Below are 27334 nucleotides of genomic sequence, written 5' to 3'. Positions count from 1 at the left end.
CTATTACCACCAGAAGTTGCCTTATTTTAATGGCTTCTTTTCGTGTCCTTTCGGCTTCACTGGAATCTGTCAATGTTGCCATTGCAGTATTTTGGTTGTCTCTAAACATTCTTGGTCTTCTGCTTCTACAAAAGACATTTTTGTTTCATAAAGTGTCTACTCCAATCAAATTAAATAGAAACAAAATAACGAGGTGTAGGAGATCTGAAACTGTGTTATTGTACTCAAAACAATAACTCTGCTTCTCTTCACAGATCCTGCCAGGTCTGTTGAGTTTCTCCTGCACTTTGTTTTTAGTGCACCAACTAACTGTTGCTTTGAAATCTTTCCTGTATTTGTCATTTGGTTTGATTTAATTAAGCTGCATATGCACATTACATTTCTTGTGACGATGAAAACATTCTCACAATTTTTGAGGACTCATTCTGATGCATACTTCTCAAGATGAAGTCAGCGGCTGTCCCTATTCTCATGCACATTTGGTCCCAGGTATCGTCTTCAGGATCAATTCCTTCTTCGTTCTTCCTTCTTAACTTTTCACTAACTCTGGAATCCCATGCTGCGGCACCATAAGTTGATGAGTGACCATACGCTATGATTCTTCATTTGAAACTAACTTCATACTTTATTAATTTCTTTGGAGGACTCATTAAACTTTGTGGTTCCCCACGCGAGTTCTGTTCTGTTTGGATATGTCATAAACTTTTGTGCTTTTTCACAATTCATCTTGCATTGACTGTTCTGCCCTTTTGTCCAGTTTACAGGTAAGCCAAACATCTAGTTCAGTGAAAATATAAGGCTGACTACTAATGCAAATATAACCTGTTGTGACTAGGAATGAAATGGCATGGGGGTCAACTTATTCGCTGAGTATTTGCAAAAACACTGTTTTTGGGACCAGAAAAATGGAGTTAACTTACAGGCACCATCTTTGGTAAATTACTAGGTGTACTAATCAATCAATATTTATGACTCAAGCCAGTTCTCTCAAATATTAATCACTGATGTGTTTTTTCTCTCTTCAATGTTGTGTGGTGAAATTGTTCTGACAGTGTTTCTTGAAATAAACAATGTCTTTACAATATGCTAAGTTGCTAGAATGAATTCTGTAACCTATTGAAATGCTTAATTAGTCTTGAAATAACAATATATTGATGTAAAAAAGATGAAAGAGCAAGCATGCAGTTGCCCTCTGGCATCAAGATAACGATTGCTTAGTGTTGTTGTTCAAGGATCTTTAGCCTACAATATTGATTTTATTTAAACTTGATTGAGGAGTCTCAGCACATAATGTGGAAGAAATTGTCTCTGCAGTTCTAATTGGGACTTGAGGTGAGGAAATCATTTATTATTTACATAACGCGGAAGCCAGAAGGGCAGGCAGCTGGCCAGCTCTTCCATGGAAATGGAATTAAGAATGTATGAAGTTGGGGTCATGGGACAGATGAGATCGGTGAGGAGAGAGGCTGAGATTGGAAAGAAAGTGGCGAGAGATGCTGAATCAGAGCTCAGACGGTGAGGAGCCTTGAAGTATTAATGATTATGTGTGGTAGGGAGGAATGCAGGAGAGGTAATTGAACAAATGGTCGCTATCTTCATGAAAAGGAAGAAGGTAAATGACCAATGGAGAAATGTAACAACATAGAATATAGGAACAGGAGTAAGCCATTTGGCCTTTTGTGCCTGCTGTACCATTCAATACGATCATGGCTGATGAACCACCACAGTACCAAGTTTGCACGATCTCCCAATATCCTCTGATTCCTTTAGCTATATGAACAATATCTAGTGCTTAATGAATACAGTTGGTAATGGAGGAAGGAAGACTAGCAGTTTCTCTGCTTTCCTGCATGATTCTGCAATAATGGGAATGTTATTGATAGAGGAGGCAAGGGTGTAATCATGCTAGATCTGGCCATGGATGACAAATTCAGATGCGTGGCCAGACACGTTCTAATCTGTGTTCCTTGGACCTTTATGAACAAAGTTGTGGAGGTTCAAAACTAAGGAAAATGGCCAGCGTGTAAGTGAAGAACGATATTACTAGCAAAAGGACATTAGTTAGAGGAGAATGAGTAATTTACCAGTTCAGCTGCATACAGAAATATCAGGGCAATTCGAAAACTAACAAATAAATAAATCAAATCAAATCAATGGGTATAAAGCAATGGTTGAAGCTAGCCTTTTCTATGGTTGAATCATTGTAAATAGAGGACATATGAGAAGGTAAGCTCATAGTTGGTAATTAGTATGCTTCGAAAATGAAAATGATAAAGGAAGTTAAAGGAGCAGAGGAGGATAGAGAGTTTTCAAAGTAAGTTGAGATGGAGATTGAAACCAACAAGGATATGTAGTTTCAGTACAGAAGCTAAGAAAGGAAAGAAGAGAGGATTCGTTTTTAGGAGAAAGTCCACAGAACTTATAGATGGTAGAGATATGTGAAAGTGTCAGGTGAAGTAGTACAAAGTAAGAAGGACAGTAGAATTGAAGTAGAGACAAAAACACTGTATTGGTTTGCTATTGAGGATGTACTGCTGCCACAGTAATAGTTTGGACAAGGCAGATTACAGAAGGTACAACCAAGTGACAAGGTAATAAAGTATTGTAATCTTCAATAAGGTACAAATTGTTGCCAGTGCAAACCAAGATTCCATCAAAGCCTTTATTTTATTAAAAGCGTGCACGTTGCAGTCAAAGGATTAACCTTCATGTAATTAGATTTATTGGTCAAGGAGCTGACTGTCTATTGCTGGCTAAAATACAAGATGGATCTCAGTTGATGTTTGAAAACAGAGGTATTCACTGTTTCTGAATTTTTTTCTTTTGTAGAAAGTCTGCATAAAGTGTGGAATTGAAACACTTGGAAGCCAACGGAGACCCATTTGGCTTTGCAAAATATGCAGTGAGGGAAGAGAGGTAGGTAAAATACGTAATGGAACATTGCAGAGATACAAGATTCTTCATTAAACTGAACTCAAACAATGTTACTTTTTTTTAAACTGCACTCATTTTAAAACTAGTCACAAAGTTACACGCAAGTATATTGAAGAGAGTGATGAACAAAGCAATAGAATTGATCCCCATAAACTTTGCCACCAACTTGGCCAAGGTGAGATCCCAAACGTGAATCATTGCTTGTCTTCGGAGATCGTCTACAGCCACCTCTCTTGGTGGCACAACTGGGACAAGAGAGCTGCTGAGCACCTTAATTGATGGCAACTCTTGGAGGTGGAACTTCCTGTTCAAAGAGGGAAGAAGTTCTACTTGAAGCCAATTAAGGTCCAATAGCTGTTAAATGGCTGCAGCTCAAGTTAGCCAAGCATAGGTGGCCACACCATTGACCTTGATGCCTAGGGGATGAGAATGATAGCCCAATCTAATATTCCATTCAAGACTAATTTAGCACTTTATCAATAATTGCATGTCTGTGTGATAATAAATTCAAATTCATACAACTTTTCAATAATGTAAGATAGATCAACAAGAATCTTTAGGAACAAGATAGGAGCCCCTTATCGTGCAGCAGAAATGCACACTGCTCAATAAACAGAGCGAGTTTTGCTTTACTATTGGCTTCAATATTGGGGTTTCTATTCTAAGTTTAAGTATGCAGTGCGATTGAATGACTACAAACTGTTTGATTCTCTTGTTTCAATGACAAAGATTTGAGTTGCAAACCGAAGCACAGTGGTAATCGGTGACATGTTTGCCATTTCCAGTTCATACTTGGAACACCAAATTAATTTTAATGTGCAAAATGAGTGCTGTTGTCAGATTTGTCATAAACATTCTTCAGTCATTTCTGTGATCAGTGTGAATTTGTGATTTTTGTTTTTGTCAGTGCAATTTTTTTTTGCCAATGAAACTGCCCTGTTGCTAGGTTACAGTAAGGAAATTATGAAGGTCTAAAATGAGCTACATTAGTTGAAGCATTTATGGCTTGATTTAGCAGGAATATAATTTGGCGTAAATCTTAATATATGTGGAAGTATTTTACAGTAATTCTAGGCAAATGAAAATACAGCGATGCTCAAGGAAAGACCTTTTTTAGAGTTAATTGCTAACATTTTATCAGCCCTTTTGAGATAGGCTATATGAGTGAGGGTAGGGTTTGGGGTTGCAAAGTTACAGTGCATGATATCTGGAGTGACTTCCAATCTGTTTCCTCCCCTGGAGAATATTCCCAGAAGCAAGATTAGCAATGTCTCACTAATTACTTAGACCAATTAACCAATTAACTGCCATTTTAGAATTCTGTTGGCATTTTCCAGCTGTTGGAATGACCCCACACTCCCACGGGGCACTTGAGGAATCTATCAGATTTATCTAGAGGAACTCTTACTGTTGCTAACTGGGTGGCAACTCTCCTTTCTGGGGCTTGATTGCTATCATTTAATATAGTCTGGAGGAATGCCCAAAATTTAAGAGAATAGGTGATGAGTATATTAAGTCAAGGTTAATTGGGTGTGGATCGCTTGTACAAGTATAAAGAGCTAGTAATCAATGGGGGCGGTGAGTATTTTGGATTGTAGTTAACTGAAATAATTGTCTCACTAAAAATGTGGGTTTTGAATCTATTTAAATAGTTATCTTCTAGTGTATCCCATTAGCTGGATGGTTAGATGGTTCCATTAGAGGATGGTTAAGTCAAAATGTAAAGTTTCAGGTATGTTTTCTGAAAACAAGCTTCATTATCGGTAGAACAATAAAGTGACAATGTGGATCTTGATTACTTTCTTATCAAAGAACAAATAAGGTGAAACCATAACATTTTCGTTATCACACAGAAGCAGGAAGCAAAGTTTTTTTTCTTCAGAATTGAAACCTGATGATTTGAGTACTGATGAAGCTTTGGACAGATAAATTTACCTATCAAGATGATGATTTATGACTGCTTATGAAGTCTGGTTCAATATTAACAAATGTAGAAAGACTGAGGATAGTACCATGCAGCAGTCTATAATGAAATTCAGTAGAGATAAAAATTTTACTTGGAAATTCCCTAATTGTCTTGGCATTAAAGTTATTGGACTTGACCAAAGTTTCAAGTATGGACAGGTTTCCAGATTCGATCGGAGTTAAATTTGCAGACAGTCATGCAATTCTAGAATAAATGTCAGAAGCACTAAAAAGTTTCCAATGCAAGTATTGCTATTTCAGCAGCATTTGTAGTACAAATGGAGAAACTGGTCATCTGACAGAAAATGAAACACACTATTGGCATTCCATCTAGATACGGGTCATGGTTAACAATACAAAAGGAGAACTGTAGTAGAAATGAGGACAGAAATACTATTGAGAAATTTGAGAAGGGAAAGAATTTGTGGTTTACAATAACAAAATGAATTGTAGAAATGCCTAGAGTGTAGTCCATTCATGTTCCAGATGCAATTTCAAGTACCATTTGACCACAAACTGTCCAAAATAATATAATAAAATGTTTGAAATCAAATACGAGTTGAAGAATTTGGAGGAAGAAGATGGAGGTACAGGTGAAAAAGAGGGTATTGCATTGATCACAAGAAGCTTCAGCCCAGTGATGATGTGAAATAGATAGGATGCCAACTGGGTAGGATGCCAGGTGGAGCTGAAAATGTGTTGCTGGAAAAGCGCAGCAGGTCAGGCAGCATCCAAGGAGCAGGAGAATCGACGTTTCAGGCATGAGCCCTTCTTCAGGAATGCCCGAAACGTCGATTCTCCTGCTCCTTGGATGCTGCCTGACCTGCTGCGCTTTTCCAGCAACACATTTTCAGCTCTGATCTCCAGCATCTGCAGTCCTCGCTTTCTCCTCGAGGATGCCAGATGGGTATTGTACAAGTTGGACAGGATGCAAGATGGCAAAGGGGTAAAGTGATGTAAGTGGTTTGGATAGGTTGGGGTGTGCAGGCATAAATTGGATCTGGAAGGGGAGTGGGCAGGGTAGGTATTGGTTTCAAGGGTGGCTGCAGGGTCTGGATCACAAGTTGGGAGATGTGGGAATAATTGGGCCCAGTGGAAATGAGATTTCCATTCAGAATAATGATGTGACATTTGTAAAAGAGTCACTTTTGTCTTATCTATGGAACGATAAGTTTTTAAAGAAGGAGCAAGCCATTTAGTCAGTTGTGGTGGTTCTTTGTTGAACATTCAAAATGAATGGCATACATTGCTGCCTCTCTATGCTCCAAATTTTATGTAACTTCACCTTAAAGGATGCAATAGTCTCAATCTCCAACAAGTCCTGTGGTAAAGCATTCTATACTCTAACAACTGTCTTTGGAAAGAATCTCAAACTTCTCATTCGACATGACTGATTCCCCAGCTGGAGAAAATAGATTTCTCCTTTCATTTTATCAAAATCATTCATAACTTTAGACACTCCTGTTTTAATTCCTGTTGCCTCCTCTGCTTTATTGTAATGAGCCCCAATGCTTAAGTTGATTTCTACAGTTATCTCTGACAATAATTTCCTGTGATAGAATTATGACTGTCAACTTTAAAAGGTCATGCAAAATACTTTGTTAATACTTCTACCAAAACATTACTGTATCTTTGTAGTTAGACTTAATTATTCATTCCTGAGTGGTCTGTACATTTTACGAACTGACTTTTAAATTTTTTGATGCTTGCGATAGACGGTAAGAATTTTCTTTTATTTGATTTGTTGGTTTTTTAAATTCATTTTTCATTTTAGCCCTGCTAATCTTTAGTTTTGGCTTAATTTCTTTTGCACCCTTTTTTTGCATGCTAGATCTCAAGTTTGGAAATTTCCTATTGCTTATCTGGCGATTTAATTTGAGCCAGATTGTCTTTAAAAGGATGCAGTGCAATGCACTCTTTGTTAGTTGTCCATATGTCTGAGTAATGCAGACACTTTCACCCTGATTGCAAATCCGCTTTTTATTGCCCTATACCTCACATAAAGAATCACACCATTTCCCTTGCTCCCTCCATTGCAAATGACTTTTTTTTCCTTGGAGTCTGTCCAACATATTTGTCTTTTCATCTTGTGTAAAAGAACCTTAAATCCCTGCACTAAGCAATCAGCTCAGATGACCTTCAGATTCAGGTCTCTTTTAAGTAGCATTTCAAAAGGAAAATGCAGCTAAAAGCCCATCAAGACAGAAACCTTTAAACTGGTATTGCTACAATGAAATTCAAAAGCTGAAGATCCTTATCCTATTAAACACCACAGTTTTCAATTTCTCCATTGTCATGTTTTATGCCGTTTATAAGAAAATCTCTGGTTCAAATGCAATGGGATCATATTGATGATACAGTTCAGACAAGAGCAATAAGAATCACGAATGTGCAATTTTGTATGTTCACCACAGGAACAGAATGTCCCGTAGCCCATGTATTAACGTTGTCTGGTGATCTTGATTTAACATATGTACTTTATAACCATGACTTGTAGGAGTAATCGTGATATTGGAAATCCACAGTTCACCTCACTCAGTAATGTGTAGCTTTTCCAGGAGTTTTGACAGTGAGACATGCAAGAGTGAATGTTAGAACTATAGCATAGTACAGATGTGACAATTTGATGGGCCTAAGATGGCACTTTGCAAGATTAACTTAACTAGTCCCAGCAAGGTAAACAGGTCATGTACAAACAACTTTCTTTTAAGGTGCAATCTTAAATGCACTGTTTAGAGCAACAAGCCAGCCACAGACAACAAGCAGAAGTTCGAAACATATTGAACAAAAAACCCAAAAGAACTGCACGTTAGAAATTTGAAAAAGAAACAGAAATTTCTGGAAAATCTCAGCAGATCTGGCCAAATCTGTGGAGAGAAATCAGAGTTATTGTTTCGGGTCCAGTCACCCTTCTTCTCTGTTCTGAAGAAGGGTCACTGGATTCGAAACATTAAGTCTGGTTTCTATCCACAGATGCTGCCCGACCTGCAGGGATTTTCCAGCAATTTAGAAACATTGTTGGTTCTCTTCCATATCCTTTCCTGTAGCTTTGCAAGAATGTTTTTCCCTTCAGGTGCTTATTTAATTTCATAAGAAAACCCATGATTGGGTCTGCCTCCAGTTGCTGCAATCCAGATCCTAACCACTCACACATAAGAAGTATTTTCCTCATATCATCCTTTTAGCAATCACTTTAAGTCGGTGTCATTCATTTTGCACCTTTTTCCGTTATTTGCACAGCTGTCCATTCTTTACTCTGTGCTGATATCTCATGACTTGGATACTTCTATCAGATTTCCCCTCAATCTTCCTTGCTCTAACCAGGGGTTATCTCACCTTCTCCACACTATTTATATACTTAAAGGCCCTAATTCCTCAAACCATGCCAATAAATTGTTTGTGCACCTTAATACTATTCAGTAGCAACAATTAACCTTAAGAGACCTAAGTTTGAACTGAAGAACAGGATTTCATGTTTTGGGACTTTTGTTTGACAAAAACAAAACAAAAAGAACATACACTAAATGTTACTTAATCGACAACTAATACTCTTAACTGAAGAAAAGGTACTTTTGCATTAACTAATGCAACCAAAATATGCCTTATGAAATGTTAAATGAACCACACTTAACAGCAGTTATGTCACCTTAATGATCAAGTCTCAAGCTCCTCTGATCTTTTCAGCCGCTTCCATGTTCACTGATATGCCAAGTAGAATTTTCTAGTGTCCTTTAAAAATCATTCCACCCACCCTAAGTATTCTAGAATTAACTTGCACCAACATGGGCTACATCAGTTCTTGCTGGTTTCTTAAATCTCCAAAGGCTCCATCTGTTCCATCTTCTTCTCTTTGAACAGAGATCCTGCTGTCACCAGCATCCTGCCTTGCTAACAGCAGAATATATACTCTTCACCTTGCTCTTCACAGCAGTAGCAGCTGCTTCTCCACAGAATAATAAATTCTCTCTCTCTGTCTCTCTCTCTCTGTCTCTCTCTCTCTGTCTCTCTCTCTCTGTCTCTCTCTGTCTCCCCTCCCCCACCCCCCACCTTTCTCTCTGCCTTTCTGTGAAAGGCAACTGTTCCTTCTTGTGTCAAAATGTGAAAACTGTCACTTCATTTTCAATTGAACTCTGTTTGGATTTCTTTCCCCACGATACTCAGATTACACAAGTCTATCTCCGGGTAGAGACTTAATATTGCCATCCATCTCTCCAAAACATTGTTTCTCTTGATCCTAAAAGAGCTTTTGCCAAAATGTCGATTTTCCTGCTCCTCGGAAGCTGTCTGACCTGCTGTGCTTTTCCAGCACCGCATTCTCGACTCTAATTTTCAGCAGCTGCAGTCCTCACTTTTGCCTATATTTCAAAATATCACCATCTTGTAAAGTCTAACTTTGGTAAGAACATTCATTAAAGCATTCACATTCTTGGTAAGTGCACTACCCAAAATTACTCCAAAAAAACCTCTCGTCAAAACAGTGGTTTAAAAGTGTTCATCAGAACATCCTTGTTTTTGCACTCTGTGTTTTTATATTTGGAGCCTAGAATCTTGAGGCTTTTTAATCACATTCTCAAGCTGCTCGGTCCCTCTACTTGTTTTGTATCCTTCAGTGTATATTGCCTCACCTCTGTCTTCTTTCCAAAATATAGTCCTTGGCTATCTCTGCTTTAAAATTTCACCTGCAATTTTTTAAACTCATTCCATCTGCCTGCTTAGGTCCTCATGAAGCCTATTACTAACCTTCCACAGTTTACTAGATGGTAATGCCCTGCCATTCGCATGCCCAGAGTTTGCAAGTTCGTGAGGTCAAACAATATTTACTGTGTATCTTTTTATCCATGTAACTCCAGTGTTGGTTCATCCATGGTTTTCCAGGAAGAAACATGTAGGACTTGTATACTGTATATGGGCAATTGGCCATTTTTTCCATTTGCGAAAATTGCGAACAATGACACTTCAGAAGGGCAAGTCTCTGATCAATGGGCTTTTACTGTAGTTCTAAGTTTTGCATTGTGTTGAAGTTTTGAGATTGAATGTTATATAGTCAAGTATTAGACATTATTAAGTATCAAGAAAAGCAATAATCTTTACTAACATCCTTTGGAAACACCACTGTCTATCTACTCCATTATATAAAAAAACTGTTAACCTCTACTCTTCATTTCTTTTATGCCATCCATTTTATTCCATGCATTTCAAATTTGCTGACAAGCCTATTGAGTGGAATTTAATTAAATGCCTTTTGGAAAACGCAGTACATCAACTACATCGCGATCATCAGCCCTCTTTGTTACTTCATCAAAAAAAGCCTCACGTTCTACCTAGTTCAGTGATTTCCAATTGATTACAGTCTGTGGTCTTCAAAAGCAGACAAGGGAAGCGTAGAATTAATATCTGCAACTTCTTAATTTTCACATTTAACTGCATATTGGTTTCATTGGAGTAGTAGCAGCGAATATTGATCATTTTGTCACCATTGCTCCCTCAGAATTAAGAATGTGAAGCATACAGGAAACTGTTCTATTTCCTTGGAGGAATTTATGGCTATTGTTATGACAGTGGTAAAAATGGACAATCAATTTTTGACTTCCATCAGCTGAATTTTAATACCAGGGATCTTTCATAGTCTAAAGTGTTTTTTAAAAAAAGGAAACACACTGACTTAAGATGTCCATAGTGATTATCTGACCGACAATTCATAAAACCTTAAATAATCAAGACCCAGTCCTACTGAAATTAATATATCTTCAATACAACTCAAACCATTCATTCAGATCTGTATTGCTTATTGATTTACATCCTTCAGGATGTTTCCCATTTTGGGCTGAAGAACTTGCTGGCTGATTATCCAGCTGGAAAAAACCAAACAACTAAGCCAGACTTGGGAATACACCAATGAACCATATTTAACAAAATAATTTTTGAACAGAGCAGAGAGAAGAATGATGGAGCTGCAGCAGCAGAATCAGAAGCCTTGATCTCTCCCTGTTCTGCAGTCTATTGAAAAACAGCACTCGGTGATAAAATAGCACAAAGAAACCTCCATTCACTGAGTACTCAAAGTTATCTACGAATTTTGATGCTGTGGAGGTTACAAGCCATCATTTAAATAACTGTGATCTGAATTAAACCTAACATCAGAAAGACTCTTTTAAAAATGTATTAAACTGCATGTTCTTGATCTTACTCCTTGTATTAGATACTGTCCCCTTTTAAAACTTGTGTGTGCTTGACACATTTAAGTATTTTTCTTGGGGTGGATAAGTAATAAAATGCCTGTCCCTTTCACTCAAGGAAACCTTAATTTTGACCTTGTGTCCTACATTTTAATTGAAGTATAGGAGAGCTGCATTCTAAAATTAAAATGTTTATTATGACCAATTGGATAGGAGTTAAAAAGAGAGGAGCTGATTCACCCACCTTACCTAGTTGTGACCAGCAATTTGTTCTCCACCAGCACTCTAGACTCAAGTTGCTACTCACATACATGTCAACTCATGTAACGAGTGAAGGAAACAAGGAAGATATTGTTATGAGGACATAATTACATCACAGATTGTAAATCTCTTATGAGTGGTAGGGTTCAAATAGTGTCTGTGTAGCTTGAGCTCAGATGAAATAAGTGATTTCATGGATTAGTAAGTGGCATCCTTCCATCTGCAAGAGATGATGGAAAGTAGTCTCAGATATAAGTGAGGTCAGATGAGATTAACTGCAGTTCTTAGGAAAGCTGAACAAACCAATTCTAGAAATACAAAGTCTATTGCAAGTGACACTTGAACGTGTCCATTGCTAGTGGTGCTATGTTGAAGTCTTGTTTGCAGGGTTGCTGTCCATTTTAAAGCTTCTGAAATCACATATTGTTGTGATAGTGAATTCTTGACTGTTGCTGATGTATTTGCAATGAATGTCATCGAGTGTTCCCCACTTTTATAATCAATGTTCAGGTGCTTTTGTGTCTCTTTTGATGTTATCCTTGAATTGGAGTCATAGCGTCATACTGCATGGAAACAGACCCTTTGGTCCAACTAGCCCACACTGACCATGGTCCCAAATAAACTAGTCCCACTTGTCAGCATTTGGCACATATCCCTCCAAACCTTTCTTATTCATGTACTTGTCCAAATGTCTTTTAAATGTTGTAACTGTACCTGCATCTATCACTTCTTCTGGCAGTTCATTCAAAGCATCGGCCACTCTCTTTATATAAAAAAGTTGCCCTCATGTCCTTTTTAAAACTTTCTCCCCTCACCTTAAAAGTATGCCTCCTTGTTTTGAATTTCCCTGTCTTAGGGGAAAAAAACCCTTACTATTCACCCTTATCTATACTACTCATGATTTTATCAACCTCTATATGGTCAACCCTCAACTTCCTGCTCTCCAGTGAAAAACGTCCCAGCCTATCCACCTTATTTTTACAACTCAGTCCATCCATTCCCAGTAACATTCTGGTAAATCTTTTCTGAACCCTCTCCAATTTAATAATATCTTTCCTCTAGCAGAGTGACGAGAACTGCACACAGTCTTCCAGAAGAAGCCTCAACGATGTTATGTGCAACCTCAACATGATGTCCCAACTCCTACATTCAAAGGTCTGTGCAAAGAAGGCAAGCATACAAAATGCCTTCTTAACCACGCTTGTCTACCTGTAATGCAAGTTTCAATGAATTATGTATCTGAACCCCTAGGTCTCTGTTCTACAACACATCTAGGACTTTACCATTAATTGTATAAGTCCTGCCCTTGTTTGTTTTACCAAAATGCAATACCTCTCATTTATCCAAATTAAACTCTATTTGCCATTCCTCAGCCCATTGACCTGATTGATCAAGATCTATTTATAATCTTAGATAACCTTATTCTCTGTCAACTAGACTGCCAAATTCGGTGTCATCTGCAAACTTACTAACCACATCCTCTATATTCTTATCCAAAACCTTTCTGTAAATGATAAACCAAAGAGTTTTGGATGCTTTGCTGGTCTCTTGGTTAGGGCTACTCATATAGCTTCTCCTCAGATATGCGCCCATCTTTTTTCAGATGCATACAGAGAATGTTGGTAAATCTCAGCAGGTCTGGCAGCACCTGTGGAGGAACAGTTAACCTTTGAGTCCATATGACTCTTCATTCGAGCTCTTCTGAGGATTCTTCTAAAGAAGAGTTGTACTAGACTTGAAACATTAATAAAACGTGAAAACGAATCTTCCAGTTCAGCGAACAAACCTATATCCAGAACATTAATTCTGTTTCTCTCTTCACAGATGCTGCCAAATCTGCTGAGATTCTCCAGCATTATCTGTGTTTGTTTCAGTTTTCCCAGCATCCAGAGTATTTTACCTTTATTCCTTTTGGTGCACATAAGCCAATGTTGTTTGTGTGATTAGCATGCTTTGTGTGTTTGCACCTGGAAGAACTGCTAACTGACTTTCTATGTATACAAAGGATGCATCATAAAATTTCGGTGCTGGAAATCATTCAGCCTTTATTTTTGTTTGCTGTGGCATAGCAATGTGATGAGCTCTGTGAACCTATGGGTCACTTTGTTTCTCCATATCCATTTTGTTATCCAGAGTTGGAGTGGCAATTGTTGCAATGCATGTGCTGAGCTCTTTGTTGAGAGACATATTACCTGTCACTGTAGAATTGGTGATGCGGAGATGCTGGTGTTAGACTGGGGTAGACAAAGCTAAAAACCACACAGCATCAAGTTATAGTCTGACATGTTTATTTGGAAGTACAAGCTTTTGGAGCACTGCTCCTTTGTTAGGTAGCTAGTGGGGCAGAATCATTAGACACAGAATTTATAGCACCGGTCATAGTGTCATGCAACTGATATGATATATTGAACAAAAGTAATCTAGGTTTGTTCAATATATTGTATCAGTTGCATGACACTATGACCTTGAGCTATAAATTCAGTGTCTTATGATCCTGCCCCACTAGCTACCTGACGAAGGAGCAGTGTTCCAAAAGCTTGTACTTCCAAATAAACCTGTTGGACTATAACCTGGTGCTGTGTGATTTTTAACTGTAGAATTGAGGCAGCAAAATTTTCTAACTGCTTTAGTAACGTGTCACCCTAAAGCAAGAATAGGCAATTCAGCCCCTCAAACCTGCTCCACCATTTAAAACAATCATGGCTGATCTCATCTCGGCCTCAACTCCACTTTCCTGCCTACTCCCCATACCTCTTTGTAACCTATTACTAATTAAACAATATATCCCCTCCTTAAATTTATTCACTGTCCCAGCAACCATCATGTTCAGGGATAGTCAATACCACCGAATCATGATCCTTTGAGAAAAATAATTTCTCCTTCTATCTGCCAGCCCTTATCCTAAGACTATGACCCTGGTTCTAGATTTCTCATAAGGGAAAACATCCTCTTTACATCGACTTTGTCAATCCTCTGTAGCATCTTATATACCTCAATTAGATCATTGATCCTTCTCAACTCGAGTGAATGTCGACCTATATTGCTCAATCTCTCTTCAATATATGAGCCTTTTGTCTCTGGAATTAATCTAATGAACCTACTGTTAACCGCCTCCAATGCAATTACATCCTTCCTCAAGTAAGAGGACCAAACTATATGCAGTACTTCAGAGGTCTTCCAACTAATGCTTTGTACAATTGCAACAAAATTTCACTGCTTTTATATCCCCTACATTGTTGAGTCTGGTCAGAGACGGAGCAACAGCTACAGCTCTCATAACTACAGATCCACTGACACTAATAAGTTTTACATATCCAAATGACCCATGTATCAATACAAATACACAAGGTTTTGTTAATACGTTGCTGTATCATCTAATGAAGGAGTTGGACTGAAAAAGGAGCTTTCCAAACATCAAGAAGTAGTTCAAGAGAAATCTCAAGAGGTTCTCTTGGGGAAACAAAAATATTTTTAACCCTGGAATATGAGATTTGTAGACATCTAGGCTTGATTTATAATCAATGTAAATTCTATTCTGCATTCTAAACAATGCTTTGTTTCCTGTTGTGTAATTTGACTAATTCAAAAGCATCATCAGGAAATTGAACCAAGTTGTTAACTGCTGTTTTAATTTAGTGAAAACATTTATATTGTTACAATCTGTTTGTAACAAAGAGATAATTTTCTGACTAGAAATTTGATGTGCATAGTTTTCAAGCATGAATTCTTGGCAGCAAGAGGCTTTGGCAACTTGAAAATTGCTATACCCACCCCATCTCACCCTACTGCGTAATGTCGCTTGGCTTAGGAAGTAGCATTCTCACCCTTAAGTTGATCGATTGTAAATTCAAGCGTGACCCTTTGACTTGAGCATAAAAATGTGTTGCTGGAAAAGCACAGCAGGTCAGGCAGCATCAAAGAAACAGGAAAATCGATGTTTCGGGCATAAGCCTTTCTTCAGGAATGAGGAGGGTGTGCCAAGCAGGCTAAGATAAAAGGTAGGGAGGAGGGACTTGGGGGAGGGGCATTGGGAATACGATAGGTGGAAGGAGGTTAAGGTGAGGGTGATAGGCCGGAGTGGGGGTGGGGGCGGGGGCGGGGGCGGAGAGGTCGGGAAAAAGATTGCAGGTCAAGAAGGCGGTGCTGAGTCTGAGGGTTGGGACTGAGAAAAGGTGGGGGGAGGGGAAATGAGAAAGCTGGAGAAATCTACATTCATCCCTTGTGGTTGGAGGGTTCCTAGGCAGAAGATGAGACGCTCTTCCTCCAGGCGTCGTGTTGCCAAGGTCTGACGATGGAGGAGGCCAAGGACCTGCATGTCCTTGGCAGAGTGGGAGGGGGAGTTAGTGTTCAGTCACGGGGTGGTTGGGTTGGTTGGTGCGGGTGTCCCAGAGGTGTTCTCTGAAAAGTTCTGCAAGTAGGCGGCCTGTCTCCCCAATGTATAGGAGGCCACATCAGGTGCAGCGGATACAGTAAATGATGTGTGTAGAGGTGCAGGTGAATTTCTGACGGATGTGGAAGGATCCCTTGGGGCCTTGGAGGGAAGTGAAGGGGGAGGTGTGGGTGCAAGTTTTGCATTTCTTGCGGTTGCAAGGGAAGGTGCCGGGAGTGGAGGTTGGCTTGGTGGAGGGTTTGGATTTGACGAGGGAGTCACGGAGGGAGTGGTCTTTCCGGAATGCTGATAGGAGTGGGGAGGGAAATATATCCCTGGTGGTGGGGTCTGTTTGGAGGTGGCAGAAATGACGAAGGATGATACAATGTATCTGGAGGTTGGTGGGGTGGTTGGTGAGGACCAGTGGGGTTCTGTCCTGGTAGTGATTGGAGGAGCGGGGCTCAAGGGCGGAGAAGCGGGAAGTGGAGGAGATGCGATGGAGAGCATCGTCAACCACGTTTTTGACTTGAGCACACAACTTAGACTGCAGTTCATTGCAAGGCTACAGAACTGTTACAATATAAGAGGTGAGTTATTTCAGATGCAATCTTTATTCTTCCTTGATGAGATAAATGTAAAGCGTCCCATATTGTAATAATTGTCCTTAGGTTTATAATATTATTTGAATATCTGAATTCTAAAGTACAGAAATGCAGGTTTTCAGTTTTTGTTTGTTGAAGGTAACTTTTTTTTTGCAAAAGGTCAGAAATTTGTTTTGAATTGTGAATTCAAAACAGTATTTTCAATAAAGTATCTGATTTAAAATAAATGACTAAATAAGCTACTTGGTGAGATAGTTGTGAAAATTTTATAAAGTTGAGTTTTTGTAAACTACAGAAAGTGAAGTCAAGTACCACGAGTAGTTCAAAAGAATCAAAAGAAGAAAAGATCCACACCGTTCTATTTTTGGCAGCCTTCAAGATAGCAGAGATGGAAAGAAGTCTAAAGGCCTGAAAAATCTTCCGAATTCAGTGAAAACTTAGTGAGTTAGATGGTGTCTATTGGAGAGACAGATAGAGCCATCTCTAGAGGATGTACAGAAAGGCACTGCAAGGGAATGCTTGCAGCCTTGTCAGTGAGTAAGAAATTTTAAAGTGAAGGTTAGAGCAATGCTTCACTGAGGTTGGGTATATGACTGTAAATGATATTTCTGGGAAAAAGAAAGATTGTATTATTTATGATAAGATCTTTCCAACTTTTTGATATATAGCTTTTTTTTTTCTTTCGTGTGGTAAACATATGTTCTTTTGTTAATAATACATTGACAGCCTTATATGAACATGTTTAGTGACTAAGCACCATGGCAATCAAATAGCTGAAATAAAGCTTATGGTCGATCAAGCCAGGTTTCATGCTGGAATCAAAACACAAAAAAAAGGAGGAAGAAGATTAAACATGAGGGTAAGCTAGCCAGTAATATAAAGAAAGACTGTGTAAGAGTTTCTTTACATATATAAAAGGCAAAAGATAGGCAGAAATGGACATCGGACTGATGGAAATGATGCTGTAAAGATAGTAGTGGGGAACAAAGAAACGGCTAAGGAACTGAATAATTATTTCACGTCAGTCTTCAATGGTGGAAGACATGAGTAATTTCCCAAAAATTCAAAAGAGTGAGGGGGCATGGCTGAATGTGGTGGCCATCACCAAGGAGAAAGTGCTAGAAAAAATGATTGGCTTGAAGGTGGATAAATCACCTGGACCAGATGGACCACACACTAGAGTTCTCAGTGAGATAGCTGAAGAGATAGTGGAGGCATTAGTAGTGATCTTTCAGGAATCCCGAGAATCAGGAAGGGTCCCAGAGAACTGGAAAATTGTGAACATGACACCCCTATTCAAAAAAAGGAGTAAAGCAAAAGACAGAAAATTATAGACCAATTAGCCTAACCTCAATTGTGGGTAGGATCCTGGAGTCCATTGTGAAAGATGAGATTTCTGAATACTTGGAAGCGTATGGTAAAATAGGACAACGTTAGCAATGTTTTGTCAAGGGGATGTCATGCCTAACAAATCATCAGCTAAAATTCATTGAAGAAGTAATGAGCAAGTAAGACCAAGGAGAGAGTATGGATATTATCTACCTGGACTTCAAGTAAGCCTTTGACAAGGTGTTGCACAGTGACAAGTGGTGTTCTGCAAGGCTCAGTATTAGGACCACACCTTTTCACTTTATACTTTAATGAACTAGATGAAGGAACTGAGAGAATTCTGGCAAGTCTGCTGATGATACAAGGAGGGACAGGTAGTATTGAGAAGGCGGGGAGTCTGCAGAATAATTTAGACAGGTTAGGAGAGTGAGCAAAGAAGTGGCAGATGGAGTACAGTGGGGGAAAATGTGAGGCCATGCACTTTAGTAAGAAGAATAGAGGCATGGACTATTTTCTAACTGGGGAGAAAATTGAGATGTCTGAAGTGCAAACAAAACCTAGGAGTCCTAATCCAGAATTATCTCAAGGTAAACTTGCAAGTTGAGTCAGTAGTTGAAAAGGCAAGTGCATTGATGAGATTTATTTTGAAAGGTCTTGAATACAAAAGCAGAGACGTACTTCTGAGGCTCTGGTCAGGCCACATTTGGAATATTGTGCGCAGTTTTGGGCCCCATATCTAAGGAAGGATGTACTGGCCCTGTTCAGAGGAGGTTCATGGGAATGGTCCCAGGAATAAAAATCGTGATATTTGAGGAACATTTGAGGAGTCTGTGTCTGAACTTAATGGAAGTGTATGGTAAAATAGGGCAAAATCAGCATGGTTTCATCAAGAGGAGTTTCGAAGGATATGGGGGGATCTAATTAAAGCTTACAGAATACTGAATGGCCCCGATAGAGTGGATGTTGGAAAGATGTTTTCAGTGGTAGCAGAGACTAGGACCCAAGGGTACAGCCTTAGGGTAGAAGAGGAACCTTTTAGAATGGAGATAAGGAAAAATGTCTTCAGCTGAAGAGTGGTGAATCTATGAAATTCATTGCCACAGAAGACTGTGGAAAGCCAGGTCATTGAGCATATTTAAGACTAAGGTAGATAGGTTCTAGAGTATCATGGGTTATGGGGAAAAGGCAGGAGAATGGGGATGAGAAACTTATCAGCCATGATTGAATGGTGGAGCAGACTCAATGGGCTGAATGGCCTAACTTCTGCCACTCTGTCTTATGGTCATGTCCAATATTTCCATCAGCTAGGATCTTAACTAAAGAAGCGTAGCAAAACCAAAATAAATTTTCCTTCTCCAAATATGTGGAATTTGTTTGTGTGAGTTGGCAGCTAATTTTGTCTAAAACACTGGCAATACTTCAGAAGAAACTTCCTCTGTGTTTCCTTTAATAATGTTTGGAAACTGTTGATGAGTTCTTTGAGCAAACAAGTTTAATATATTGTGATTCCTTAGTACAATCTGAAGTGAATTAGATTTCATCAAAGTAAATTATTATTGCAAATATTTAGGATCCTAAGATTTTGGAGACTATATTTTTAATTATCAGCAAACTTTCTTCACCTTCTTGGTTATTTTTAAAAGTTCACTGTTCAGATACTTTAAGGATTTGAGAGATTGAGACCGAAAATGGTATTTTTAGATAGAATCTAGCTTTATTGATCATAATTAGGATTAAAGGTAAAGTTGCGATAGTTCCAAAGAAGCATAAGGCTGCTTTCATTCAAGAGAGATGACTGGTGGTCAGTTTAGCCTGATGGTCACCACGCCTCAGGTGAGAGACAAGGTTGAGAAGAAGGGATCTTTCTGGTGGCCTCAATTGGTGCAGAAATCCAATCCATGGTTGGTCTGTGTCGCAAACCAGCTATCCAGCCAACTGAGCTAACCAATCCCCAAATTATTATTAATTTTTTATTTTAAATAATTCAGAATAATATCTTGTTATCCAAGTTTGGATTCCTGATTACAATGTTCTAAACTTCCTAGCCTTTGGTGGATGTGTTACTATTGAACCATTTGATGGCCACTTGATGGCAGCATTGATGTTCTTATGTCAATTGTCTTGTCGATGAGAAAAACATTGTTGAATTTTTAAACTGAGATCACAAAGGACACATTGTGTGGCGTTTATTTTCTTTGCTGCATATTTCATGTTGTGCTGTGTACAAAACAGAATAGCTAAGATATCAAATTGTTGATATCTGATGATATCAATTTGTTGCCATTACTCTTACCTTTGCTGATCATGTGAAGTCAATAAACTTCCTGTACTGGGCATTAAGGAGTTGGCACCCATTGCCTGGAGAGCATTCTTCCACGGAGTCCTGGCCACTGTGCTCGCAAGTCTCTTGTGAAGCACTTCCAATAACTCCATCCCTCTTGTGTTCATATTCATTTTGAAGAATATTCAAGTCATTCTTAGAGAAATGTTTTTCTCTTTTCTTAGTTGTTCCTGTTATGATCATATTTTTCCCCCTTTCTGGCTGATTTTGTTTTGAGAGATTGGCCTCAGTCTCAGAAAAATGACTTTCTCCTCCTCTGCATGTTTTGCACAGCCCACAGGAACATTTCAGTGTTTGGTTTTAGAGCTCATGCCTTTTGAAGGCCAGCAAAACTGAGATGAGTTCCTCTGATGTTTGGTAGAGTCAGTGACTCTACAGCATGGCTGAACTCATGCTGCAGGCCTTTTGAATTATTATCTTGTAATAATACATCACATTTTTGCTATTTAATTTTGTGGTATAAAGGAATTTTCTTTCGATTGGTTATTCCTGATGAAGGGCCCGAAACACTGATTTTTCTACCCCTTGGATGCTGCCTGACCTGCTGTGCCTTTCCAGCACTACACTTTCCGATTCTGATCTCTAGCATCTCCAGTCCTCACTTTGTTCTACAGAATCCTTGGCAACTGTATAAAACCATACTTCCTCTTTGATCATTTACTTTACAGATATTTCATTTAACCATATCTTATACGAACTGCCTAAAATGTATTTTCAGTGGCCACTTTGGCTTTCTAAAAGAGACTATTCTCTTACTGTCATTATTATAGTTCCAGTACAAGGATAGTCCCAATATTCCTGCAAGCAAGCATGGTAAGTGATCATAAGGTATCCCAAACAATTGGTCCTCTATTTAACATCCCAATGGCCTCAAATGGTACTACACTCCCTCATAACTGTATACTGGAGTGTCAGCCTGGGTAACAAGATCATGTCACAAGTGAGGATCTCAAACCCTTCTGACAGAGAGGTAAGAATGCTGCATGGCTGGGATCTAAGATGCTGGAATTTAGAATATGCAAATTTGCACAGATAGTGAATTAGATAATGTTTTTCATTCTGCTTGTTCTTCCACTGGCTGGCTGACTTCTGTAAAACCTAAGATTCAGACCCATCAGTTGCTCACATAAACAAACTGAGCGTCGTACCTTTGGGTGTAGTACACACTGCCTATAACTTACTTGTATAATAGCAGGATCTGAAATGTAAAAACAAAACCCTTGTGCCTTGAGCCAGATTTGTGTCCTTTGCACAAGCATTTCATCAATCTCTCGTAATCGGTCTGAAGTTGTACTGCATTTGAATTATTGAACTGTTTTGTCATATAGTGTGGTGAATGTAGAGCAAGGTTTTGAGGATTCACTTAGTTCATTGAATACAATTTTTCCTCATCTGCTGATGCAATATATGATATTGCCATGCTGTCCACATTAGTGGACTTGATTCTGACTTGATTTATTCAAAAGAACTCCTAACTTTGTTCCAAAGTTTTTTTTGTTTTCATAAAGCTGATTACCGTTTATAGTTGTTTTTGTGTTTGAAGTTGCTTTGTCTAAATATACATTATTTATACCCTTCCTCATTGAGATCTCAGCCTTTTCAGTTTCTCAGCTGAGGAATGTGTCTTGGCCAGCCAGCCAAACTAACAAGTCTTTGGTTGACATCAGGAAAAATAATTTCAATTTAGTAGATTAAACACTTTTTGTGTAACTTCTGACCTGCTACTCCTATGGACCTGTCCCAAAAAGCTGCACTTTCTAAACTAAGTAGAAACATTCTTTAAGGTTACTGGTATCTCAAGCTTATCTGTAGGAAAATAGGCACAAAATTCCAGACATGGAGAATTAGTGCTGCAGGAATTAATTTAAATTTGTTACTGTCCCATATAATAATGGCATCAAACTAATGTTTGATGTTTAATAACCATTTTTATGAACATTTTTGAATTGTTTTAAGAACGTATTTCGAGATGCATCAAATGTGTAATACTTCAATTTGCATTAAGATGGAGAAAGGACATGTTTAGTAAATGTATCTATACTGAGTAGAGCTGTGTTCATGACCTAACATTTATTGCACTTTACTATAAAGTAAAATATTGTGAGTTTAATGATATTTCTTATCTTTGCCAGATTTGGAAGAGGTCTGGAGCTTGGTTTTACAAGGGGTTGCCAAAATACATTCTGCCGCTGAAAAGCACTGCAAGAAACACCGAGCTGCAACTACGACCTATTCAGATGGAGCACGGACAAAGTATTATTGTCAACCGATCGTACAGTTGGGCTAAGGGAAGAGGTTGGTGCTTTACTCTTTCTGCATGGATGTTGATGCCTGTTCCATATAATCGACCTCTGTTCCAGAATTTTCCGCTGTGTCTCAAGAAGAGTAGCTTTGTTCATCAACTGTATAGCTATACATTGACCTTTTAAATCCATTAACATACAACATATAATAGAAAGTTATTTGACAAATATCTCCTCTAAGAGCTTTCAACTAAACACTTAGCTTTAAAAATCCCCCAAAGACCCCATATATCATTGGTTCCAAGATACATCATGTGTTTTTGTGTTATTCCACTTTTTCTGTCTATTGTTACCTTGGCACCTGGCAAGCAACATACTATTCAGGATTCCAAGTTATGACTAAAGAAAGGTTACCCAACAATCGAATCCACAACTATCATCATCCTTTTATTCTCGTAATTTTCTTACCTCTCACCCCTCCATGTTGTCTATTGTTCCATGATGCAGGCTTCTTTGTCAGAGCCATCTTTGTCTTAGGCAATGTTAGTATATGCCTTAAAATTCTAATACCTTTAAATTCCACCCCCACTTCCTCCCTACCCCACCACTTTCAAAAAGCTACTAATCTTGGAACTGCAATGGTCTGGGAGTTCATAAATTCTATTTAAACTAAGTTGACTCCACAAAATCATAGTATGTGCTTAGCTGGGCACTATTGGCATACTGAGGAAATCATGCAGAATCAAAGACCTGATTGGAATATCTACAGCATTTTGTAAACATAAAATCAATGTTTCATATTAATGTCAAGTATAGCGCACTGACAAATATACTCGAACAAATTACTGACAGACAGCTATTTGTCCCGTTTTATTTTCTTTGCTGCATTCTTCCGTAAGTAACTACTCTGATGTAATTTCAGACAGCAATCAAATGAAAGTAATTTTAGTTTTCCTTCTGGTTCAGAACTCTCCCTAAAAGAGCAGGTCCCTCGCCACAGTGACTTGATGGATAATTCCTAGACACTGTGCTGAAATGCACAAACTAATTCTGTTCAAACGTCTAACAGCCAGATTTGACATTGGTGTAGTGTATTTAAGGGATGTGAAATATGTATTTAGACCAATACTCATTTAAGTTTTGAATTTCTGAAGAGTTTCCACATATAAATCACATCCAGAGTGAGATACAGCCCAAGTGTACATATAGTTTAGAGAATTTGGTGTAGAGGAGAAGAGCGCATTTTAGTTGCTTTGTTTGACTCAGTTTGTAAGGTTTTTGTTTAACAGGATAAATTGAAGTCCAGGTTTGGGGCCCAGCACAAAAGAGTGGCAACACAGGTAAACTTTAAGTTCACTGGTGGGTAATTGCTATTAACTTGTCTATGTATTATAGGTTGAGGTTAATTTAGGAATTATTTACAGGCCGCAGACTAAAAGACCAGTGTGATTTTTTAAAAATCAAATTAAGGACTAAGTAATTAAAATAGAAGTGCTGGGCCAGGGGCTGTGTTGTAACTGTTTTTTTTGGGAATGGTGTTGGTTGCTTCAGGAACTCGGGCTCAGAGTTGATAAGCTGGAGACTGAGCTTTGAACACTGTGACACGTCAGGGAGAGTGAGAATTACTTGTGTTTCAGGAGGCAGTTACAACCCTTAGATTAATTACCTCAAATTTAGTCAGTGGTCAAGGACGGGAAGGAGTCACTACCAGTGAGACAGGTAGAGGATTCCAGGAGGTAGAGCTGAAGGAGCCTCATTCATTGAGCCTGTTTGACTGGTTTGAGATTCTTGCTCCCTGTGTGGATGAGAGTGGGATTTGTAGGGAGCATAGCACCATTATACAAGCCCTTCAACAGGGGATTGAAAAGAAAAATGTAGTTGTAATTGGTGATAGTATAGTCATGGCAATAGACACTTCAAGAGTCCCAAAGGCTGTGTTGTTGACTAGTGTCCTGGTTCAGGATAATACATCTGAGTCCCAGAGGAATTTGCAGTGAAAGGGGAAAGATCTAGTTGTTGTGATCCACGTAGGTACCAATGATTTAAGTAGAAAGAGGAAAGATGTTCCATGAGGGATGGTACAGTTGAGAACAGAAGCGACTCAAACAGTCAGGGCAGGCTGGGACAAGATAGGACTGATAAATTAAACTGCATTTATTTCAGTGCAAGGGGCCTAACAGGGAAGGCAGATGAACTCAGGGCATGGTTAGGAACATGGGACTGGGATATAATAGCAATTACAGAAACATGGCTCAGGGATGGACAGGACTGGTAGCTTAATGTTCCAGGATACAAATGCTACAGGAAGGATAGAAGGGGAGGCAAGAGAGGAGGGGGAGTGGCGCTTTTGATGAGGGATAGCATTACAGCTTTGCTGAGGGAGGGTATTCCTGGAAGTACATCCAGGGAAGTTATTTGGGTGGAACTGAGAAATAAGAAAGGGATGATCACCTTATTGGGATTGTATTATAAGCCCCATAATAGTCAGCAGAAAATTGAGAAACAAACTTGTAAGGAGATCTCAGCTATCTGTAAGAATAATAGAGTGGGTATGGTATGGGATTTTAACTTTCCAAACATAGACAGGGTCTGCCATAGTGTTAAGGGTTTAGATGGAGAGGAATTTGTTAAGTGTGTACAAGAAAGTTTTCTGATTCAGTATGTGGATGTACCTACTAGAGAAGGTGCAAAACTTGACCTGCTCTTGGGAAATAAGGCAGGGCAGGTGACTGAGGGGTCAGTGGGGGAGCACTTTGGGGCCAGCGACCATAATTCTATTAGATTTAAAATAGTGATGGAAAAGGATAGACCAGATCTAAATGTTAAAGTTCTAAATTGGAGAAAGGCCAATTTTGATGGTATTAGGCAAGAACTTTCAAAAACTGATTGGGGCAAATGTTCGCAGGCAAAGGGACAACTGGAAAATGGGAAACCTTCAGAAATGAGATAACGAGAACCCAGAGAAAGTATATTCCTGTTAGGGTGAAAGAAAAGGCTGGTAGTATCGGGAATGCTGGATGACTAAAGAAATTGAGGGTTTAGTTAAGAAAAAGAAGGAAGCATATGTAAGGTATAGGCAGGATAGATCGCATGAATCCTTAGAAGAGTATAAAGGCAGTAGGAATATACTTAAGAGGGAAATCAGGAGGGCAAAAAAAGATAGCTTTGGCAAATAGAATTAAGGAGAATCCAAAGGGTTTTACAAATACATTAAGGACAAAAGGGTAACTAGGGAGAGAATAGGGCCCCTCAAAGATCAGCAAGGCGGCCTTTTTGTGGAACCGCAGAAAATGGAGGAGATACTAAATGAGTATTTTGCATCAGTATTTACTGTGGAAAAGGACGTGGCAGATATAGAATGCAGGGAAATAGATGGTGACATCTTGAAAAATGTCCATATTACACAGGAGAAAGTGCTGGATGTCTTGAAACGCATAAAGGTGGATAAATTCCCAGGACCTGATCAGGTGTAACCTAGAACTCTGTAGGAAGCTAGAGAAGTGATTGCTGAGCCTCTTGCTGAGATATTTGTATCATCGATAGTCACAGATGAGGTGCCGGAAGGCTGGAGGTTGGCTAACGTGGTGCCACTGTTTAAGAAGGGTGGTAAGGACAAGCCAGGGAACTATAGACCAGTGAGCCTGACGTTGGTGGTGGGCAAGTTATTGGAGGGAATCTTGAGAGACAGGATGTACATGTATTTGGAAAGGCAAGGACTGAATAGGGATAGTCAACATGGCTTTGTGCATGGGAAATCATGTCTCACAAACTTGATTGAGTTCTTTCAAGAAGTAACAAAGAAGATTGATGAGGGCAGATCTGGTCTATCCTTTTCCATCACTATTTTAAATCTAATGGAATTATGGTGATCTATATGGACTTAAGTAAGGTGTTTGACAAGGTTCCCCATGGGAAACTGGTGAACAAGGTTAGATCTCATTGAATACAGAGAGAACTAGCCATTTGGGTACAGAACTGGCTCAAAGGTAGAAGACAGAGGGTGGTGGTGGAGGGTTGTTTTTCAGACTGGAGGCCTACGACCAGTGGAGTGCCACAGCGATCAGTGCTGGGTCCTCTACTTTTTGTCATGTATATAAATGATTTGGATGTGAGCATAAGAGGTATAGTTAGTCAGTTTGCAGATGACACCAAAATTGGAGGTGTAGTGGATAGTGAAGAAGGTTACCTCAGATTACAACGGGATCTTGATCAGATGGGCCAGTGGGCTGAGAAGTGGCAGATGGAGTTTAATTCAGATAACTGCGAGGTGCTACATTTTGGGAAAGCAAATCTTAGCAGGATTTAGACATTTAATGGTAAGGTCCTAGGGAGTGTTGCTGAACAAAGAGACCTTGGAGTGCAGGTAGATAGGATGGTGAAGAAGGCATTTGGTATGCTTTCCTTTATTGGTCAGAGTATTGAGTACAGGAGTTGGGAGGTCATGTTGCGGCTGTACAAGACATTGGTTAGACCACTGTTGGAATATTGCATGCAATACTGGTCTCCTTCCTATCAGAAAGATGTTGTGAAATTTGAAAGGGTTCACAAAAGATTTACAAGGATGTTGCCAGTGTTGGAGGATCTGAGCTATGGGGAGATGTTGAACAGGCTGGGACTGTTTTCCCTGGAGCATCGGAGGCTGAGGGGTGAACTTATAGATGTTTACAAAATTATGAGGGGCATCGACAGGATAAAGTCTTTTCCTTGAGGTGGTGGGAGTCCAAAACTAGAGGGCATAGGGTTAGGGTGAGAGGGGAAAGATATAAAAGGGACCTAAGGGGCAACGTTTTCACGCAGAGGATGGGATGTGTATGGAATGAGCTGCCAGAGGAAGTGGTGGAGACTGGTACAATTGCAACATTTAAAACGCATTAGGACGGGTATATGAATAGGAAGGGTTTGGATGGGTGTGGGCCAGGTGCTGGCGGGTGGGACTAGATTGGGTTGGGATATCTGGTCGGCATGGACGGGTTGGACCGAAGGATCTTTTTCCGTGCTGTGGGCGAAACGGTTTTGAATGCATAGGGCATTGGCACCAGTACTGGGGAGGGAGGGAGCTGTTCTGACAGGATGAATTGGATAGGGTTTTAAACTAAATAGCATGCGGGCAGGGT

General features: G+C 39.2%; 1 protein-coding gene across 3 annotated transcripts in view; it reads left to right on the top strand.

Annotated features, from left to right (window-relative positions):
- LOC140491439 (rab effector Noc2-like) overlaps nt 1-27334 on the top strand; it is a 168701-nt gene that overhangs the window by 97705 nt on the left and 43662 nt on the right. For 2 of the 3 annotated variants that reach the window (XM_072589609.1, XM_072589608.1), the window contains exons 6-8: nt 2830-2916; nt 12399-12491; nt 22110-22272. In XM_072589609.1, coding sequence (XP_072445710.1) covers nt 2830-2916; nt 12399-12491; nt 22110-22272 — 343 coding nt within the window. The remainder of the gene's footprint in view (nt 1-2829; nt 2917-12398; nt 12492-22109; nt 22273-27334) is intronic. The other variant, XM_072589610.1, reaches the window with a different exon arrangement.

This window comes from Chiloscyllium punctatum, chromosome 19 (genome assembly GCF_047496795.1).
Source record: "Chiloscyllium punctatum isolate Juve2018m chromosome 19, sChiPun1.3, whole genome shotgun sequence".
NCBI classification, from domain to species: Eukaryota; Metazoa; Chordata; class Chondrichthyes; order Orectolobiformes; family Hemiscylliidae; genus Chiloscyllium; species Chiloscyllium punctatum.
This window is presented reverse-complemented; position numbering and strand designations above follow the sequence as displayed.